The sequence below is a fragment of the Podarcis vaucheri genome (genome assembly GCF_965113315.1).
Source record: "Podarcis vaucheri genome assembly, chromosome: 6".
Classification (NCBI taxonomy): domain Eukaryota; kingdom Metazoa; phylum Chordata; class Lepidosauria; order Squamata; family Lacertidae; genus Podarcis; species Podarcis vaucheri.
This window is the reverse complement of record NC_138764.1, coordinates 16,042,567-16,064,064: the sequence shown is the minus strand read 5'-3', so window position 1 is coordinate 16,064,064 and position 21,498 is coordinate 16,042,567. Positions and strand designations below refer to the sequence as shown.

Here is a 21,498-nt window from a genome sequence, read left to right as displayed (position 1 = left end):
TGGTACCTATTTATCTACTTGCACTTTGACGTGCTTTTGAACTGCTAGGTTGGCAGGAGCAATGGGAGCTCACCCCATCGCGGGGATTTGAACCGCCAACCTTCTGATCAGCAAGTCCTAGGCTCTGTGGTTTAATCCACAGTGCCACCTGCGTCCCATTCATGTAAGTGGTATACAAATGTAATAATAATAATAATAATAATAACAACAACAACAACTCGGCCCAAACCTGAGCAACCTACATAAACCCTTTCCCCTCTGAAACCTATTTATAAAAAAAGTTTGAAAATTTGGATTTGGAAGAAAATAACACAAAGAACAATTTGTAAATTTGATTCACTGAAATAGCAGATTTTGATTCCACCATGTGAATTTCCCTAGGTTAGAATACAGAACTTGCTTATGAAACAAACACAATTCCATTTGCAGCTACAGCAGCAAAGAAACTTGAATGCCTTTTTTTTTTTTACTGTTAGGACTGATTTCTGTGTCCAGGAATTTAAAAAATAGCACAGATGCTCACCAGTGTTTTGAGAAGGAAGAGGCAGGGAGGCTGTCTGACTAATTTAGAAACACGGATATTCCGGGCAAATCATTTTTTTTCCTACCTAGGGAAATTCTCACTCCCCGCCTCCTCAGTAACATTTTGCTGGACACAATATAAAAGACACAGGGCTCATGGCTCACAGTTAAGTATCAGCAAGCGAAAGCTGTAAGACGGGTCCTTGACCAAAACCTAGAATACTGACCTCACCAAGGACACAGGCTAGGCAGCTACACCAGCATACTTCTGAGAATCAGGATTCTGCAGCTATTGTTGGTAAGTAAGCAAGACTCTGCGTGCATGTTTATGTATTTTTATTGCATATTAATAAACAGATAGTAAGCCATGTATGTATTGTACCATTGCTGAAATGCAAAAATGCATAAGGTGCCGAACTCAAAATGATGATTCTTGCCCATAATGAAACAATACCACTTGGAAAAGAATTCCATGTGTGTGATTTGTCCATTTCTTCTAATAACCTACATTCAGGTAGGTAGCCGTGTTGGTCTGATGCAGTTGAAATAAAAATAAAAAATTATCCAGTAGCACCTTATAGACCAACTCAGTTTGTTCTGGTATAAGCATGCACACAAAAGCTTATACAAGAACAAACCTAGTTGGTCTATAAAGTGCTACTGGACAATTTTTTTATTTTTTATTTTTTATTTCTAAGAACCTGTTACTGTGTTCATGCGTGCCTGTTTCCAATACCCATTCTGTAATAGTTGTGATTGCCCATTTTCCAGTATTGAGCATTTACTGTCCTAACTGCTAAGAAGAGATTAACTGTCAAGTGTTCACCTTCATTGTTAGGTACATTCATTATGTTATTTGTGGTGTAATCCTCCTATGCCCATCTCCTCCGGGCTTAGCCAGATTTCCTCTTGTCCTGCTGCTCTCGGGATTTTCATCTATTCAATTTAAAGCTGAAAATCAGGTTTTTCCCTGGGAAAGGAGAGGGGCAAGAGGAAAACCACTCAAGCCTGTGTTTTCTGTGTTGAAGTGTGGGCGAGCCCTTAATTCAATAACTATCAAGTAATTATGGATACATAGGATTGTAGTCTCAGAAAAGTACATCAAACCTCACAGCCTAAAACCATGTACCAGTGTTCAACCTCAATATATTTTTCCTCTGCTTTAAAACCCATTCCTTACCATAAATGTGCTGCGCTTCCTTTTTTTCTTTATCCAGTAATAATTCTGCAAAGTCAACTCAAGGGAGGGAGAAAAAAAGCTTTATAGTCAGTTCCTGCCATAATGAACGCCCTTTGGTTCCTATCTGCTCTCACCTATGGTAAGTAATGTCTTTCAGAATGGGAAATCCTCTAGAAAAGGGACGGGTGCAGTTCAGCTTTCTGGGAACTCCTTTGGTTTTTAATAGAGCCCCAAACGGAATTGTTTGCAGCCTACAATTGTTGGGTGAATTATTCAGCTCACTCTTATTTGGCTGCCTTATTTGCCCAGGCAGGCGCATTATGTGGCCCATGAGAGCAGCAAAATAACCAGACCGTACAATGGTGATGGGTTGAAATCAGGCCATCTTTATTGACAGCAGCAGCCAGGGCAAGGGTTGGCATGGCATTGGGTCCCAGGATCAGTTCATCCTTCCACCATGTTGTTGGGATGGATCTGCCAGGTTTGGACCGCTCCAAACCTGTCCTGTGGGAGTCAGCCTGTGTTGAACCTTGTTGTGGTGTAAGCCAAGCAAGCAAGGTCTCAATGGGTGACCAGGCTGCAGATTCCAACCAGGCAGAAATCCAACCCAAGCTTGGGTTTGCCATGGTCAATCCTCCCCTTAGCCCTACCCCCTACTATGTTGATCCTGCCCAGTGCCATTTCCACCTTCATATAAACAACGTTCTTTTGCCTAACGAAGGCCACAATTTCACTGAAGGAAAGGTGAAAAAAACCCAACCAAGTGCCAATCAGATTACAGAGAAAAATTCCTTTCTGGCCCTGTCAACCAGTGACCCAAAATTGCTCAGTGAAGGCTCTAACCCTTGCCCAGTATTTTGCTTCAGTCTACGGGCCACAGCACCGCTAAGCAAAGGCATCCCACACGCATAGGGTGCGGAACGGGGCTTAGATGGGAAAAGTCATTTTGCTGTTGCTTGTGTTAGAAAGCTTGCCAATTTAATGAACCAGAGAGCTATTTCCATTTACCTTTTCCCCAGTCCTGCTCTAGAATAATTCAGGAAACTAGAGCACGGGAAGTCAAACAAAATAGTTTAATTTGGTACTGAATAATTGGCTCTTTTAATTGTATTGTAATTTGGTATTGTATTAATGTGACTTTTATTGGATTTTTATACATGAAAATTAATAAAAATTATTATCCTGGGGGGGGGAATTCAGAAATCGACATTCCTTGTTTGGTTTTTCTTTCCTCTGTAAGCGGCAGCTTTATTCTGCAGACATTTTAAAAAAGTATACTGAAAAGTCAGAAATAGACAGAAGTCATATTTTGATTAAAAAATGAATACTGTACAGAGTGTAGCCTCTCCTTCTTGACTTCTCTGACCAGTTGTCCAAAGTCATGTTATTTCTTCTCTTTGTCTTCCATCTGGCCTAGAGAGTTCAGGAGACCTTTCCTCCTTGACTGCTCACTGGTTTTCTTGGCACTTATAGGCCAGTCTCCAATCTCATTTGCTTTCCTCCACCATCCATCTTCATAGCTCTTTACTCCCAAAGGGCCTCAAGCTTCTATTTCTGCGTCTCAGGTCCATCACTGGGAATGACATGGTTGTTCACCACTTTTAGAGCCAGGATGCTGCTCCTTCCACCGTTTACCCCTTGATTTGGCCATCTGTCTATTTTGTCTTCTTACTCCAGCATAAACCTTGTTTCTGAACCCTCAAGGCTTGGAGAGGTCTTTGAGCAACATTTTCTAAATAAATAGACATACATAGCAACTTGATGATGTGTATTTTTTTCCAGGACTTTTGTTGCTTAAGGAAAGCACCTGCTGGACATATCATTATTCACTTGAAACCATGAATTATACAGAAGCTGAGAAATGGTGTAAAACCCACTTTACCCACCTGGTTGCGATTCAAAATAAGGAGGAAAACGAGTACTTAAACAAAGAGATCCCTTATAATGGATCGTACTACTGGATTGGGATCAGAAAAATTGGCAATGTGTGGAGGTGGGTGGGAACGAACAAGGCATTGACTGAAGAAGCTAAAAACTGGGCAAAAGGTGAACCAAACAACAAAGGGAAAAACCAGGACTGCGTGGAAATCTACATCAACCGAATACAAGATGCAGGAAAGTGGAATGATGAACGTTGCAGCAATAAGAAAAGGGCTTTGTGCTATACAGGTATGAGATGGGATCCTTCTGACTAATATATTTGCCTCTAAAACAGCTAGAAACTTGTTTGGCAGATCCTACTGGCTTCTGTGCAAGAGAGCATCTTCTTGTATTGTGTGGCATGCAGACTGCTGAATGTTCAGGGATCGTCCACACTTTTTAAAATTTACTTCATTTGTTCCGTGCCCTTATTGCATGGGTCTGAGTGGTTTCCTGCTTGTCCTGTTCTTTCTAGGCACAGGTCCAAGAGGTTTTCCGTTTGCATCACTGCTTTCCCCAGGAAAACCCACTTTACCGCTGAATTGGAGTAAACGTCATTCCCTGGGAAACCCAGCTGATATTTGCTCTGATTCAATGATAAAGAGGGATGAACCCTAAATAGTTGCAGGCTTGCACCACAGTTTCACTGTTCTCTATTCAGTCTATTCACTCTTCAATATCAGCACTATAATAATACTACTTGTCTATGGGGTGTAAATGTAATATGGGTTAGGGACAGAATGTCAGTAAACGCATTTTGATCGTCAGTAGAGTATTTCAGTTTGTTTATCAATAAACTAATAAACTGATAAAGTAATAAAAAATAGTAGTATGTTTCTTGCTCAAACTGTCGCTGGTGTCTGTAAGCCTGAGGTCACTTCAAGGGGGCCAGTTAGTTAAGCTGTCCATTTTACTCATTTGCACAAAGTTTGTAAGGGGGTTGTGCAAAGTCAGCTGTTCCTTGTTCTGATTTGTTCAAAAGGAGGTCTTAACTAAGGTTACCAGATTTCCCCGTTTCCCGGGGACAGTCCCTGGATTTTCAAATCAGTCCCCATACAAAATCCATTGAAGTTGAAAAGTGTCCCCGGATTCATTGAAAAAAATCTGGTAACCTTAATCTTAACAGCTGTTAATCCCACACAGCTGTTAATCCCCTTATCACAAAAAGTATGATGTTTATTTTTATCGGGTGGTGGGAACAGGTTTGCTGCACAAGAGCATATACATCCACCTCAATTTTGGATATAGCCATCTGATTTTGCCGGTGTGTGATTGAATCCCATTTGCAAAACAGCAACAGTGTGGAAGTGGCCTAAGCTGGGAAAATAAGCACAGGACAACTGTGCCGATGACACCTTGTGATAGCCAAGTGATATGCAGTGGTGCAGTGCTCTATAGTGAAACCATATCAAAGACTGGTGAAAATAAAACTTTTGCATAAAAGGAAGAGAATGGAGAACCCTCCAATAACTCCAAATTGTGGATTTCTCTGTTCTTTGCTGCCTTGTGGAACATGTTCCCCCTTGGACCCACAGAGCAGAAAAAGATGGGCATCACCCAAAGGGCATGAGGCCAAGAAAGAGGATGTGAAGCCTGAGGATGTGGCCTACATATGATGCGATATTAAACTCAAAGTGGTTTAATGCATCAATGTCTTCAGGGCCAAGAGACTGTTCCACTCACTTGTTGTAATAGTTCATTTAAAGCATGTTACATATGATGGGGTGATTTATAGCCTGTTAATTGTCTTGCAGCCTCCTGTAATCTGCATTCCTGCAGCGGCCATGGCAAATGTGTGGAGACTATTAATAATTACACCTGCCAGTGTGATACAGGATTCTACGGGCGCAATTGTGAACATGGTAGGATTAATCGTATAGTTCTTTTTCAAACTGGACAATTCATCTCTAACCCTGTAGCTTTAATGCATGTTGCTTGAAACAACGGCCTTGCCTAACTCCTTGCTTGTTGTGTCCTTCTCTGTAGTAATTACCTGTGACACACTGAAAAAACCAGATCATGGTACCTTAGAATGCAGCCACCCAGTGAAGGATTTTAGCTACAACTCGTCTTGTCATGTTCAATGCACCGAAGGCTACAAATCCACTGGAATGGAACCTGTATTGTGCACCGATTCTGGAAACTGGTCTGCACCCACCCCTTTGTGTAAAGGTCAGTGAACTGAGCGAGTCCTAAATGAATGAAAACTAATGCAGAACCTCTTAGCTTAACCATAGAAGAGATAAGTGAGTCTTCATTAGCCATGGAGCAACAAAATCTTTGCTAAGTTGGCAAAGGACATTGTTTTGTGCTAGATTCTGTGGGAGTTGTGACAATACAGTCATACCTTGGATCCCAAACGCCTTGGTACTCAGACGTTTTGGCCCACAAAACCCGGAAGTGAGTGTTCCAGTTTTCGAACATTCTTTGGAACCCGAATGTCCGACGAGGCTTCCACAGCTTCTGATTGGCTGAAGGAGATTCCTGCAGCCAATCAGAAGCTGTGCTTGGTTTCTGAACATTTTGGAAGTCGAATGGACTTCTGGAACAGATTATGTTTGACTTCCAAGGTATAACTGTACAACCCAATAGGATAGCCCGAACCACCTTCAAATCCCAAGTTCTCTTTCTCTGGGGGGTGTTCCCTGAGAAGGCCAAAATGGCACCACCCATACTTAAGATGGGAGGGATCAGGCAGGCTTGGGAGAGCCCTAAGGTTTGCAGCAGTACAAACAAAAGAAAACAACCCACATTTTAAAAAATTAAGGGAATACACTTCCCCAAAACCGGCCCAGAGTATGTTCAAAAGCCACAGAACAATGACTTGGTGTAGGAAGGGAAGAAATGCAAGCAGTGAAGATGGAATGGAGTATCTGAAAACTGGGTGGGTGGGTGTGTTTTTGTAATGGAGCAACCTAGAAAAGTGCTTGGCCAGCTGGAACCCTGAAGAGGAGCACTCCACACGGCAACAATTTGTTTCAGGTCCCACTTTTAAATTTGTAATAGTCATCAAACTGGAAAAAATTGTCACGTCTTTGGTAGTTAGGTGAGGAATCCATGTTCGGCTTCAGGTACTGTGTATCTTATGGATTGGAGAACAAAGACAAACCTAAAGCATTTTGATTGCATTTCTAGTTGCGGAATGCCATGCGCTCCAGACACCTGCTCACGGGTTCCTCAACTGCTCCCACCCCTCTGGGAATTTTGCCTGGAATTCATCATGTGAGTTTGGCTGTAAAGATGGCTTCGCCTTGAGTGGCTCCAGCAGGCTGCAGTGTCAGGCATCTGGGGAGTGGGACGGACAACAGCCGGCCTGTGAAGGTACTAGTTTTGTTCCATTGCCTTGCTTACCTTCACAGAGCTCATTATATTTCTCTGTGCACACACCCTGCCCCCCGGCACTCTCCTGTTAACCAAGGTCACGATCTGTGTCTGTTTCAGCGGTGAAATGTGAAGCGGTACCTTCGCCTGAAAATGGCTCTGTGAGTTGCTCCCGTGTGGACACAGAACTTACCTACAACTCAACCTGTGATTTCGTGTGTGAGCAGGGCTACACCTTAAGAGGATCGCCTCAAATTCAGTGTTCATCTGAGGGACGCTGGTCACAGCCAATCCCTGCATGTGAAGGTAAGATTTCCTATCCATGGGAAAGAAAATGTTCTGGAAAATCTGCAATTATGATTTTTATTCCATTGGTTTAAATTGAGCTGAATCCCACTCATCTCTCTAACTTGTTAATCTGTTAAAATGGTTTGTAATGAAAGCTTTCAACACATCTCTGAAAATACCGTATTTTTTGCTCTATAAGACGCACCAGACCATAAGACGCGCCTAGTTTTTGGAGGAGGAAAACAAGAAAAAATATTCTGAATCTCAGAAGCCAGAACAACAAGAGGGATCGCTGCGCAGCGAAAGCAGCGATCCCTTGTGCTGTTCTGGCTTCTGGGATAGCTGTGCAGCCTGCATTCGCTCCATAAGACGCACACACATTTCCCCTTATTTTTTAGGAGGGGAAAAGTGGGTCTTATAGAGCAAAAAATACGGCAGTTGTTTTGAAAGAGCTGGAAACAGGCTGGCCGGCCGGCCTGCTTCTGTTCCTACTAACTGATTCTGGCCCCTGGTGTTTTCAAAAACCAAATCAGAAAAAGAAAGAAAGCATGGTGAACCACTGTTCCTTTACGCTTCTTTCAAATAGCAGTCATGGGAGGGGCAATCCAGATCAGAACCACAAGGTGAGGCTTTTTTACCATTTTGTCAATGGGTAAAGGAGCCTTCCTCCCCAAAGCTGCTATTTGTCCCAGGTCAGAAGTCCCACTTACACATCTAAAGGCTTATCGAGACTTTCTACTGCTACATTTTAGCTCCAACTATTATAAAAACAGGTATTGCCTTTCATGTGGCAAGATATATTCAAGCATGGAAGTGTTAAGGTGTAGTTCAGCCCAAAGAAACATGGGAATACAGTGGTACCTCAGGTTAAGTACTTAATTCGTTCCGGAGGTCCGTTCTTAACCTGAAACTGTTCTTAACCTGAAGCACCACTTTAGCTAATGGGGCCTCCTGCTGCTGCCGCGCCGCCGGAGCCCGATTTCTGTTCTTATCCTGAAGCAAAGTTCTTAACCTGAAGCACTATTTCTGGGTTAGCGGAGTGTGTAACCTGAAGCGTATGTAACCCGAGGTACGACTGTATGTTTTCCCATAGCATGCAGGCCCTTCACACACCCTGCCCATAGTAGTGACGACTGACCCTTCATTAATGTAACCTTACAATTATGAGCTCCCCCCCCCCAACTGAATTTCAGAGTGAGGGAATCTTGCTTCTCTCTAGCATCTTGCCTCTAACAGTAGAGTCTAACACTTTGAAACCTTCAAGCCTCCCAGTCCATTCACCTGCAGCTCCCTTTCCCATCCACAAAAGCCTAAGCCCATCTTGTCGCCAGGTATATTTTTTCTTGTTACCCCCAAGACAGAACTAATGCAGATGAATATGTCATTTAACAGCTGTGGAGTGTAGTGAACTGAAACCTCCAGCTCATGGCTTCTTGAACTGCTCTCACGCTTCTGGGAATTTTTCCTGGAATTCAACCTGCAAGTTTGCCTGTTTAGAAGGGTTTGTTCTGAGAGGGTCAAGTGAGCTCCAGTGCGGTGCCTATGGAGAATGGGATGGACAAAAACCAGAGTGTGAAGGTACTATCTCATTTGGGCCGTTGCCTTTGTCTGCATTACAGGATTATTTTTTTCTTATTTCCGGTGTCCCAGTGACATGCAAACTAACCCTAAGTTTCAACTGTCTCTTACAGCAGTGAAATGCGAGGTGGTCCATCAGCCCGAAAGGGGCTTTGTGAAGTGCTCCCACCTGGACACAGATCCAAGCTACAATTCAGTCTGCGAATTTAGTTGTGAGGAGGGCTACACCTTGAGAGGATCATCCAAAATTCAATGTACGTCCAAGGGACACTGGTCAGACCCAATTCCTGTTTGTGAAGGTGAGACTTAAGCCCATCTCAGCACATTTCCAAATCAGTTTGCAGATACTTTGAAATAAAAAGTCCTCAGGAAAATTCATCAGCATTGTAGTATGCATATCTCCTAACGTACACATTTTTGTGTACAATTTTGCACAATATATACAAGAACTAATACAGTGGTACCTCGGGTTACATACGCTTCAGGTTACAGACTCCGCTAACCCAGAAATATTACCTCGGGTTAAGAACTTTGCTTCAGGATGAGAACAGAAATCATGCAGCAGCGGCAGCAGGAGGCCCCATTAGCTAAAGTGGTGCTTCAGGTTAAGAACAGTTTCAGGTTAAGAACAGACCTCCAGAACGAATTAAGTTCTTAACCCAAGGTACCACGGTATATGCAAGAGCCAATAAATGCACAGATATTTTCACTAATAAATGTTTTTATCAGTATTTTTTTGATAGGAGAATTGAATCACAAAATATAGAGGAGGGGAAATTTTGAAGGATAGCTTTGTTTCAGTTTGTGTCTTGTTTTGGGAAATGCAAATGATGTAGGATTGCATTTAAATCAGAACCAAACCAAATTTCTCCCCTGTCTGTAGTAGAGTTGTATCTCAGGCCTATTATTTATTTTGCTATATTGATAGTCTGCTCTTTAATTATATGCCAAGTGGCTAGTTTATACAAGTAGCAAGATGAGCAGGCAATCCTCTTTCTAGACTACACTACTTTAGTTTGCTGTTACATGAAAAATAGATCAATGTTCACAGAAACTCGCAGTTTACTAAACTTGAGTGGAATCTCCACACATATAAAAAAAGCTGTGAAAATGCTTTTTATAAAAACATTTTGGAAAATGTATTGAATTTGCCATAGCTCACTGTCACCATCTAGTGACACATTTGTATATTGAACTGTAAAACCCACTTAAAACGTTTTATTTGCAGCTGTATAGCTGAGTCCTTAGGTTAATATCTGCATCATTGTATTTCAGCAATACAGTGTGAAATACTGACACCCCCTGAGAACGGCTTCTTGACTTGTTCGGACCCTGATAGACATTTTGTCTACGGCACAATTTGCGAGGTCAGCTGTGCAGAGGGATGGGTGCTGAATGGTTCCCACAGACTCCATTGCTTGGCTGCAGGAAACTGGACGTCAAGTCTTCCCACATGTGGAGGTATCCACTCATCTCATTGCTATCCTTTCTTGTAGTGCCAACGGTGTAGAAGAGACCTTTGAGTGATCTTGAAAATCAGGGTGGGAAAAGGAAGCATTTTTAGAAACACATAATGGAGGGTCTAGGGACGCGGGTGGCGCTGTGGGTTTGCCGATCACAAGGTCAGCGGTTCAAATCCCCGCGATGGGGTGAGCTCCCATTGCTCGGTCCCTGCTCCTGCCAACCTAGCAGTTCGAAAGCACGTCAAGTGCAAGTAGATAAATAGGTACTGCTCCGGCAGGAAGGTAAACAGCGTTTCCGTGCACTGCTCTGGTTCGCCAGAAGCGGCTTAGTCATGCTGGCCACATGACCCGGAAGCTGTACGCCGGCTCCCTTGCCCAATAAAGTGAGATGAGCACTGCAACCCCAGAGTCGGTCACGACTGGACCTAATGGTCAGGGGTCCCTTTTACCTTTACCTTTTAATGGAGTGTCTCTTCTGATGTAGCTCTCTGAAGATGGTTGGATAGGGGAAACGCTTATATGAATTATGGGAGATAAGGAACCAGTCGTAAACAGGAGGTTATCCACGAGGGGGAATCCTGGTAACATGGTCCCAGGCAAAGCGCTGCTATGGAGGAACCAAGGAGAGATTACAGAGGAACAGAAGTGCTGATATGAGGCCTCCTGTGCTATAAGCTCTGACAGCTATAAAGTATTATAATAATAGCGATTTACTACTGATTTCATTCAAACTCCTTTTTCCAACTTCAGCTCCTTTAGCATCTTCAAGAAATGTGACAATTGCAGCCACAGTCACTTCGGCCTCGTTGCTTTCAATAGGATCGTTCCTTATTTGGCTCATGAAGCGTTTTCGGAGGAAAGGTGAGATATTTCCCTCATCTGTTTGCTACCAAGCTACACCTAGGACTCAAGTGCACAGTTTTAAATGCGTAGCAAAGTGCAATATGTGACACCAGATGGCGACAGTAAGCTATGACAAATTCAGTATCGTTTTCAAAACGATTTTTTAAAAGCACTTTCACAGTGTTTTTTTATGTGTGTGTAGATTCCACCCTAGTTGCACTCAAAGGGTTGAGGCAGAAATACGGAGTATCATAGAATCACAAAACTGTAAAGTTGGAAAAGACCCTGAAGGTCATCTAGTTCAAACCCCCCCATGCAAGAATCTCAACTAAAGGCATTAACACTTACCTAAATCAGAGGTTGCGGGTCTCTCCTATGACACCCATGAAAGGTCTCAGTAAATATCCCCTCAATAATCCACACTGCACAAGAGGCAGGTTGCTCTTTCTGCTCAGTACTTGTTTGCACTCACTTAGGCATCCTAGTATTAAACACTCTTCCTTAAATTTGCCCACATTTCATGGGATACCAGTAATAGTAATTTATTATTTGTACCCCGCCCACCTGGCTGAATTTCCCAGGAGTGGATACCCTCCATTCTTTTCTTCACAGAGGAGAGGTGCAAAAAGTGTGATGTAAGCAATGTGATGGCAGATGTAGGGACCAGTTTTCCCCATTGATGGGGGTGGGGCAGGCCTGCATAATATTGTCGTCCTCTCTGTTTCTGTGACTGGTGCCTTACAGCACTTTTTCAGAATTCCACATGTGTTCACTGACCCAAAAAGTCTGGCTATTAAGTAGTGGACACAAAATTCCACATATAGAACTAGTGTGTAAAAGAGTGCAAGAGGCCAGGTCAAATGTGTCCATCTTAGTACAGCTAAGAAAGTGGAATATTAGCAAAATAACGTGGAGCCAGCTGCTGGGAATGTGGAACATTTTCCCTAGGTACTTGTGTATGGAATTGCAGCCTTGGTGTCCAAATACTAATACTTCTTCTTCTTTTGCAGTGAAGAAATTTTCTCCTGCCAGGTACGTTGCGTTTCAAAACTTATGTGGAAAATTCAAAGTAATATTTTGTTGACATAGCACTGTTTTATGGCAGACTGATTTATTAATACATGCATTTTTAATTTGTGTTTTGCAGCAGTTGCTACAGCGTGAATTCTGAAGCTACTTTTGGTCACCTGATTTAATTCACTCAGGTAAGCCATGAGAAAGTTCATTTGGAAAAGACATATAAAGCTGAGAGCAGGGGCCTTTTTATTATTATTTTTAAATATTTTTTATTGATTTTTAAGTTTTTACAGATTGGTCACTAATTTAAGCAAATTAAATTAAGACAAATTTAACATTTTTCCAAATCTGACTTCTCTCACACCTTCCTAGATGTGTTCTCCTGAGTGCTGCATCATATTCCCCAATTAATTCTAGTTTAACTTCAAACACTACAGATAACCTTACATTACAATATACTTGTGTTTTTGATTTAATTCCTTTTCAGACAACTATCCATCAATCAATTCCTGCACGTATATTAAATTAACATTTCCAGTTTCAACAAGTGAGGTCACTTATCAGATTGGCAATCCCTACTAAATCATTGATTAATATTAATGAACATAGAATAGAACTTCCTCTCCAGCCCTCTGTGTGTTTAGAAATATAGCAATCTTCTTATCGCTCAGCTCCTTTGCCCAACATCGGATGTAGTCTGCATTCTCTCTCTCTCTCTCTCTCTCTTTAAGATAGGAACCCCAAGGTAGATCATCTCACTCAGTATATTTTCCCACCAGTGACATCATAGCAACCAGCCCATGATATCCAAGGATGCTAACCACATTCTCCTAGTCAAAATAAAAAAATTCCTTCCAGTAGCACCTTAAAGACCAACTAAGTTAGTTCTTGGTAAGTTAGTTCTTGGTATGAGCTTTCAGATGTGTATCTGAAGAAGTGTGCATGCACACGAAAGCTCATACCAAGAACTAACTTAGTTGGTCTTTAAGGTGCTACTGGAAGGAATTTTTTTATTTTGACTATGACAGACCAACACGGCTACTTATCTGTAACACATTCTCCTAGATGATCCAAGTTCTTGTTTCAGCCTCTTCCCCTGATCCGAGCCCCTTGGCCACAGATGTATTTGTAATAAGAATTTGTGGTTGTGATCCTTATCCACACTTATTTGGGAGCAAGCGCCACTGCTTTTCAGTGGGACGGAAAGGTGTAAATATGCATAGGATTGTACGGTGTACAATGTTTTTCCTGAATGCACCTCTTTTAAATTGCAAACATTGTTATTTTTGTAGGATTTCAAGCTGTCTTCTCTGGAGTATGTGAAGAAGGAGAATGAAGAATGGCCATAAGTCAGGCGTCAGAAGTTCTTGTGTTTTATCAATCAGAACAGCCTGAGCTAAACATTTGCTTTCTGCAAGAGAATATGGCAGTGTCAGTGTCCATCAGGCTTCTCAGAGCATGGACAAAGATCAAACATGGTGCCTCTGGTGGAGAGATCTGTCATCCTGGAACTGAAGAGAAGGTACCACAGTAACCTGAGAAAAATCTTCCTGCTACACCAAAGCCATCCGCCACCTACTGGACATCTCTATTGATAAAGCTGTGTCAGATGAGGAAGAGCACTGAATAGTCAGTGTGGAAGATATTTGAACAGCTAGTTCCCTTTCATTTCAATGAGTCTAGCAGGGAGAAATTTTCTGGTGGATAATTACCCACATTTCGTGGGATAAAATAATTATTTGTATAATGCTTAGAGTTCAAATGCAGTAGTGGAAAAATTCACATTCCGCTTCTTAACTTTTAAATGCATATGTTGAAATCCTCACCCAGAATTTTGCATTTTATTGCCATACAAGATAGTTGATCTATGCCAAAGTCCAAATATATATATATGAAAAGACGACTGTTTTGATTTTAAATTCTGCTTGGAGATGGGTTTTAGATTTGCACCTTTGAAAAGGAAACATTTTGTTTCACATCCTAAAAGTGTTTTTTGAAACCCAGACTTCAAGTTCTTATAGTCACAGATATTTGCCGAAAAATAAATGTGGATGAGTTTCACCTCTTCCTCCTGGTGTGGAAGATATTATTTTGTTTTAAGTGTGCTCTATTTATTTATTTATTTATATTTATTAAACTTATTAGTTGCTTGTAGCCTGAAGATCTCCAAGTGACTTACAGCAATATATATATATATATATATATATATATATATATATATATATATTACCTAGCTAGCACTGAAATTAATTTTAGGATAGTAGCACCTGTTTAATTTCTTAAATGCTGACTTTGAAACATTTATCAAAGCTACCGTAACCTTAATTCAGTTATAACAATGTAGATTTTTTTCCTTTTTGGCTGCTATGTTTTACAGAGCGTTTTCACTATCTTGGTGAAAGCAAAAGTGTAATTAAATCCAAGGCGTTAGAAATTTTTCATCCCTATGGGATTTAGTACTGTAATTTCAATTATATTGATTATATTTATTGCTTGGGCATTTTCATTTCAGGACCAAAAAAAAAGATTATCTAAAGAAAAAAGTAGTAAAATTAATTATATTTACTAAAAATCCTCCTAATAAATAGCAAAGCTAAAAAATGTTGAAACAAATGGAAGCATATTTTCCTTATTGTGGCTTATATCCACAGTCTTGGAATACCTCGATTTTACTTAATTTGTTCCAATTCAATATTGTTTAAATAGTTTATATTCTTGTATATCAGGCCAACAGCCCAAAGGGTGCAGACGGTTACGTCCATCCCCAGAAATTCTGTCACTTCTTAATTCTGAATTTTCCTTTGAAGAGTTAAGTTACATATTTTAAATTAGGGGTTGGGGGGATGTTTCGATACTATCAAATACAGTTAAAAGGCACTGCTAATTTCTGAAAGTGATGCCCATGTCCTGTCCTGGGCTTGCCTGATCTTATTTTCCTCTATAAACATTCCATTATATTCAGTCGTTCAGAATGAATATATCAGTCGCATCTAAGGAATACTTTAAACTACCTTATAACAGCACCTGCACAAAGCTCTCTACTAGAAACGATACCCTGTTATATATGAAGTACAAAAATATGCAAAATCTGAGTGCCTGAAATGTAGAGACTGAAAATTTAACAGTTATTTGGTATATGTTCAGACAATTGGTATATAATTTCAGTAGCCTGTTGATGGGTAGCTTCCAGTAAGATCCTGGCAGTAACCCTAAGCATGTTTCTCTTAAAATCAATGACACAATGTACTGTATTCCCTAGTAAAGGTAAAGGTAAAGGTACCCCTGCCCAAACGGGCCAGTCTTGACAGACTCTGGGGTTTGTGCGCCCATCTCACATCTATTGGCCGGGGGCCAGCGCTGTCCGAAGACACTTCCGGGTCACGTGGCCAGCGTGACAACGCTGCTCTGGCGAGCCAGAGCCGCACACGGAACGCCGTTTACCTTCCCGCTGGTAAGCGGTACCTATTTATCTACTTGCCCCCGGGGGTGCTTTCGAACTGCTAGGTGGGCAGGCGCTGGGACCGAGCAGCGGGAGCGCACCCCGCCGCGGGGATTCGAACTGCCGACCTTTCGATCGGCAAGCCCTAGGCGCTGAGGCTTTAGCCCACAGCGCCACCCGCGTCCCGTATTCCCTAGTAAACATGGTTAAATCTAGCTTCCTGGGCATCCAAATCTTTTAAATCCTGATCTAAGCATAGACCATGAATGAGTGAGTTAGATTGTCTACCAAGCAATGTGTTTCAGATCAGGGTATCAGTGTTTACCCCTTCAAACAGTGGCGTGGGGTTTCCTTATATTTCAAATCCCCCCTAGAAGCACACGAATAGTTTAAATCCAAAACATGATAAAATATGGTATGTATTTAATTTATTCAAAGTTATGTATTTAATTTGGCCGTTGCCAGAAGTTTATTGTGCTTTTTTGTTTACGTGCATTCCCAATAAAACAGTTCTGAATTCAAAGCCTGTTGAAACTTTGCATTATTAAGTCTGAACTGCCTGAGTCTGAACTCACAACTTTCGGCTGCCTGGATTATGACCTTGTTTTGCTCATCTGCCACAAGGGCGCAGTTCACAGAGGGAGTGCTCTCCTGCCACCACAGAGCTTCCATGGAATGAAACTCTTGCAGAGATTGTTCCCTTGACATATTAAGAGTGAGAAAACACAGTGACCGGCAGATGGTGCCATTTGCACAGGACTCTGTGTCTGACGGATGGAGAGGATGCTTCAGTCATGGTAGAGCTGAACACCCCAAATTCTCTCTTTTTTAAAAAAAAAAAAATTATTGAATGATTTTATGTTACAAAACACATTACAACCATACTACCAAACATTCCATAGAAAACACACATATGTACAGACACACACACAAAAATGAAAATAATGAAAGTAAATATTTTCCCCCTTTTATCTTACAAAATATTTTCTTCAATTTTGACTTCCTGTCAAGTCCCTTCGCATATGTTTTATCTTACAATCGAATGCACACAAAACAATAAACCTTTCTATATAACTTTTCAAATACATTCTGAAAACATAATAAATCCTTAATTGTTATCCACCTCCTTTTACTTCCTTTGTCACTCAAATGCTAGCACGGAGTCAAAACTATTATTGTATTTTTGAACATAATCTTCTATTAGCATCACATTTTTCCGCAAATTTTTGCTTTGAGTTTCCTCTGAGTTTGCTAGTCAACTGAGCCATCTCCACCAATTCCTGTAATTTGATTTGCCAATCTCTTAAAAGCACCTTACCATGCTCACAGTCCTAGGAGTGAATTACTTCCTTTTTTTGGCTAAAGAGCTGCCTTCACTTTGGGGGGGGGGAGTAAATAATTTTTATTAATTTTCAATTCCAAAAATCTAATATGCGCATATTATATTAACACCAAATAGCAATAACAGTTCAAATACAAATCAGTTACATAGCCAACTATAAATTTTCTGTGGCTTCCCACGTGCTGTACTTCAAGGTCTTATTCCCTTTCATTCTGCCTCTAGACCAGTGTTTTTCAACCACTGTTCCGCGGCACACTAGATGTTGCCTGGTGTGCCGTGGGAAAAATTCGAAAGATTTTAAAAAAATAAATGTCAAATTTTCGCCCACTAGGCGGGCGCCGGACTGTGTCCACCCTATTTTCCATCCGTCCTGGGCGGGGATCAGATTGGATGGGATCGGTCCGCTCTCATCCGATTCCCCATAGAGAGCAGCGGGGCTCTGACATCTCCCTCTCCGCACACAGTGCGAAGATGGAGCTGTCATCCGCCGGCTCAGCGGGGATCAGCGGATCAATCCCCACTGAGCAGAGAACGGTCCGCAACGTTCGATTCCAGCCAGAATATCAGCTTTGTGTTCAGCCAAACAGGCCCAGGTTGCGCACTGAATAAAGTATTTTATAATTTTTCATATTTCTGTTTACTTACTATTTCATAATAAAGTAATTATAAAATACTTTCTTTGTGTTTATTTGATTCCTATTCAAGATAATTACTTTATATATAGTCAATATAGGCACAGAGTTAAATTTTTTAACATTTTCTAATTGTGGTGTGCCTCGTGATTTTTTTCATGAAACAAGTGTGCCTTTGTCCCAAAAAGGTTGAAAAACACTGCTCTAGACCATTGCTCAAACCAAATAAAATCCATTCTTGATAAAAACCCTTATACCACAGCTACAATGATTAACTTCAATTCACATTAACACATATACAGTGGTACCTCAGGTTAAGTACTTAATTCTTAATTCTGGAGGTCTGTTCTTAACCTGAAACTGTTCTTAACCTGAAGCACCACTTTAGCTAATGGGGCCTCCCGCTGCTGCTGTGCCGCCGGAGCACGATTTCTGTTCTGAAGCAAAGTTCTTAACCTGAAGCATTATTATAAGGGGGAGGATTTGCTGAAACAAATTTGGAAATAGGGATGCAGAAAGGGGAGGTACGGGGAAGTCGGCGAAGTAAGGTTTAAGAAAAAAAAGGATTTGAAATTATACATGTTTGTTTATGTGTTTGTTTGTTTGTATTGTGTATTGTTTGTGTTTATATAAATTGTAAAAAAACAATAAAATTTTTTATAAAAAAATAACCTGAAGCATTATTAAGTTCTTAACCTGAAGCATTATTTTTGGGTTAGTGGAGTCTGTAACCTGAAGCGTCTGTAACCTGAAGCGTATGTAACCCGAGGTACCACTGTAGTAATTTGCAAATTCGCGAGTGAAGTTCTTCCTGTGTGAGGTTTTAATTTCCATCAATTGTTCCTTTAACTCTTTATCAAATATTATGTCCATATTAGTTATTCCTGATCCCTTTGTGCCTTTTGGCTTTGTTGACTCAAAGTTACTCTGGAGAGATCTCTCTCTTTGTTCTCAACTCTTCTGATTGCAGCTGAAAAATTCCACCTTCGCTCTTGACTGTGCACCAGAGTCATATACAGGCCAGCAGCTCCTTCCTCAGTTGATCCACACACGTCAGGTATGAAAGGGTATCATTGTCGTCTCTGATCACCAAATGACTGACCTGATGGCCAGGGAGGGAAGTTCATATCAGAGCATTGCCAAAATTGGCAGGGTCTTAACAGTGGGTAAGGACGCAGGTGGTGCTGTGGGTTAAACCACAGATCCTAGGACTTGCCAATCAGAAGGTTGGCGGTTTGAATCCCCGCGACAGAGTGAGCTCCCGTTGCTCAGTCCCAGTTCCTTCCTGCCAACCTAGCAGTTCGAAAACACATCAAAGTGCAAGTAGATAAATAGGTACCACTCCGGCGGGAAGGTAAACGGCGTTTCCGTGCACTGCTCTGGTTCGCCAGAAGCGGCTTAGTCATGCTGGCCACATGACCCGGAAGCTGTATGCCGGCTCCCTCGGCCAATAAAGCGAGATGAGTGCCGCAACCCCAGAGTCATCCGCGACTGGACCTAATGGTCAGGAGTCCCTTTACCTTTATAACAGGGAGTAGGACGGGGGAGGGGATGCTTGGGTGGTTGGATCAGGCTCCCAAAGTAGGGATTCGCCACTCCTGAGGCAGAAGCAAGTTTTCCCCCCAAAAAATGGCTTAAGCATGGCAATATTGGTAAAGGTCTTGGAAAAAATGCACTTTGAACCATGGGGAGCCTTCTTTGAGAGGATACCACCCGCCGAACAGAAAGCACCGTACTGTTTAAATGGAAACTAAGGTAAAGGTAGAGCGACACGGGTGGCACTGTGGGTTAAACCACAGAGCCTAGGACTTGCCGATCAGAAGGTGGGTGGTTTGAATCCCCGCGACAGGGTGAGCTCCTGTTGCTCGATCCCTGCTCCTGCCAACCTAGCAGCTCGAAAGCACATCAAAGTCCAAGTAGATAAATAGGTACCTCTCTGGTGGGAAGGTAAACGGCATTTCCGTGCGCTGCTCTGGTTCGCCAGAAGCAGCTTAGTCATGCTGGCCACATGACCCGGAAGCTGTACGCCGGCTCCCTCGGCCAATAAAGCGAGATGAGTGCCGCAACCCCAGAGTCGGTCACGACTGGACCTAATGGTCAGGGGTCCCTTTACCTTTACCTAAGATAAAGGTAAAGCTATCATGCTACAAATCAAAATGCCTGGTTGTTTTTAAACCAGTGGTGGCGGCAACAGCAATAACAAGCTCTCCCCCGAAGAATTAGTGCTTCAGACGTGGAGGAATACCCTGCCTTTGTGAAACATCTGCAATTGAAACAGTGCAGGGGACTGTGGGCTTAGGGCAAGACGTTCTGCGCTAGAAAGTTACTTAGCTGAAGGGCCGGCCCACCCATGAGGCAAGGTGCAGCGACTGCCTCAGGCAGCAGGATCCACAGAGCAGCAGATCGCAATACAGATTCCTGTTCCTGCTGTAGGTCATCACTCACCCCTTCTTCACTGGCAGGGAAGAGAGGTGGCCTTTTGTGGTTTGCCTCAGTTTCCCAAATGTCTTGGGCTGGACCTGCTTAGCTGATACTTAGCACTCCTTGAATTCCTGCCTATACAAAGCCAGAGGGCTCCAAAAACACTTTGTAAGAAGTTGCAGATTTTATTTATTTACCGTATTTTTCGCTCTATAAGACACACCAGACCACAAGACGCACCTAGTTTTTGGAGAAGGAAAACAAGAAAAAAAAATATTATGATTCTCAGAAGCCAGAACAGCAAGAGGGATCACTGTGCAGTGAAAGCAGCAATCCCTCTTGCTGTTCTGGCTTCTGGGATAGCTGTGCAGCCTGCATTTGCTCCATAAGATGCACACACATTTCCCCTTACTTTTTAGGAGGGGAAAAGTGAGTCTTATAGAGCAAAAAATACGGTAATTTTATATCAAAGTTTGTTGTTTGTATGGTTGTCTTTTAATATTATATCTTGCCTTTCCTTCTAAAGGAGCCCAAAGTGACAAACAAGAAAAGATAGAAAAGGCATGGGCAAACTCGACCCTCCAGATGTTTTGGGACTACAGTTCCCATCATCCCTGACCACTGGTCCTGTTAGCTAGGGATGATGGGACTTGTAGTCCTAAAACATCTGACGGGCCAAGTTTGCCTATGCCTGAGATAGAACAATAAAAACATTAGAAACAGCTTTAAAAAAACAGAAATTCCTCTGAAATAATTCTAATATAGATGGGGACAGGGGGAGATCTCATCTTAATCAGCTTGTCCCAAGAACATGATTAAACGCAGGCATGGAAAATAACACCTGGCTCCACACAAAACGATTGTCTGCCTCTATGCCTCCTTAAAGGTCCACGAAATAAACCGCTTTGTAAACACTGTGAAACCTCAAGGTATTACTGGTGTGCTATTCCATCCTGATGGGGCTTTCTGCTTAAAATAGGGAGGCAGACAGGGAGCCAAGGCAGGGGGCAAGGATGGTCACAGCATGTCTAATAGGAGCACCATAACAAGGACTGACCTCTGGGTCAGAGATCTAAGTAGGTAATGCTTATGACTTAGTGATTATCGACTAAAGAGTAAGCAATAAATGGCCATTCCCCACCATCCCACCCTCAGGCAGGATGGAGCCCCCAGAGGATGATCAGATGGAACATGTTAATCCCCCCCCCGGTTCCCTGAGGTGCCCTGTAGATTAGCCCTACATGCCCGATGAAAAATCCCCACTGAATCTGTTCTCAAGACTAAAGTCCCTCCAGAGCTTATAGTTGCTGTCTCTTCATCAATATTACGCATCATTCGAATACCGAAAGCTCCGTGGACAATAAGGAGGAGATAACAGGATGGATGGGAGTCCGTCCATTTTTGCGTTTGAAGGCAGAATCCGAACTTTCGGTGCATCAAAAGGATGCGAAGAGAGACTTCTGGAGATGGCAAAGAGCGATACCAAACGTGGCTCAAAGCAAAAGGTAAACTGTTTTGCAGCAGCACAATTC

The 21,498-nt window shown here is 42.1% G+C and overlaps 2 protein-coding genes across 3 annotated transcripts in view; one reads left to right on the top strand and one right to left on the bottom strand.

Moving 5' to 3' along the window:
• The window catches only part of LOC309533888 (14 kDa phosphohistidine phosphatase-like), a 34,683-nt gene extending 15,717 nt beyond the window's left edge, over window positions 1-18,966 (bottom strand). Inside the window, exon 1 of the mRNA XM_082225591.1 lies at window positions 18,885-18,966. Coding sequence (XP_082081717.1) covers window positions 18,885-18,951 — 67 coding nt within the window. The 5' untranslated portion in view covers window positions 18,952-18,966. The remainder of the gene's footprint in view (window positions 1-18,884) is intronic.
• On the top strand, window positions 217-14,024 carry SELE (selectin E). 2 transcript variants are annotated; one of them, XM_082225486.1, is made up of 14 exons: window positions 217-820; window positions 1,740-1,841; window positions 3,485-3,871; window positions 5,377-5,484; window positions 5,609-5,794; window positions 6,758-6,943; window positions 7,064-7,249; window positions 8,624-8,809; window positions 8,923-9,108; window positions 10,085-10,270; window positions 11,023-11,133; window positions 12,126-12,147; window positions 12,263-12,320; window positions 13,425-14,024. In XM_082225486.1, exons 2-13 carry the CDS (start codon window positions 1,805-1,807, stop codon window positions 12,309-12,311), a joined length of 1,830 nt encoding a protein of 609 aa, XP_082081612.1. In that variant the 5' UTR covers window positions 217-820; window positions 1,740-1,804; the 3' UTR covers window positions 12,312-12,320; window positions 13,425-14,024. The 2 variants fall into 2 exon arrangements, with proteins under 2 accessions (XP_082081612.1, XP_082081613.1); XM_082225487.1 differs by having other exon boundaries at window positions 613-820; window positions 12,266-12,320.
• Window positions 18,967-21,498: the final 2,532 nt, after the last annotated feature.

What these genes read in the sequence shown, in the direction of transcription:
- SELE (XM_082225486.1), top strand. Translation starts at nt 1,805, where the DNA reads ATGAACGCCCTTTGGTTCCTATCTGCTCTCACCTATG. An exon ending in AAGGGCTTTGTGCTATACAG is followed by an intron (nt 3,872 to 5,376) that starts GTATGAGATGGG and finishes ATTGTCTTGCAG; the next exon opens with CCTCCTGTAATCTGCATTCC. An exon ending in ACAAAAACCAGAGTGTGAAG is followed by an intron (nt 8,810 to 8,922) that starts GTACTATCTCAT and finishes TGTCTCTTACAG; the next exon opens with CAGTGAAATGCGAGGTGGTC.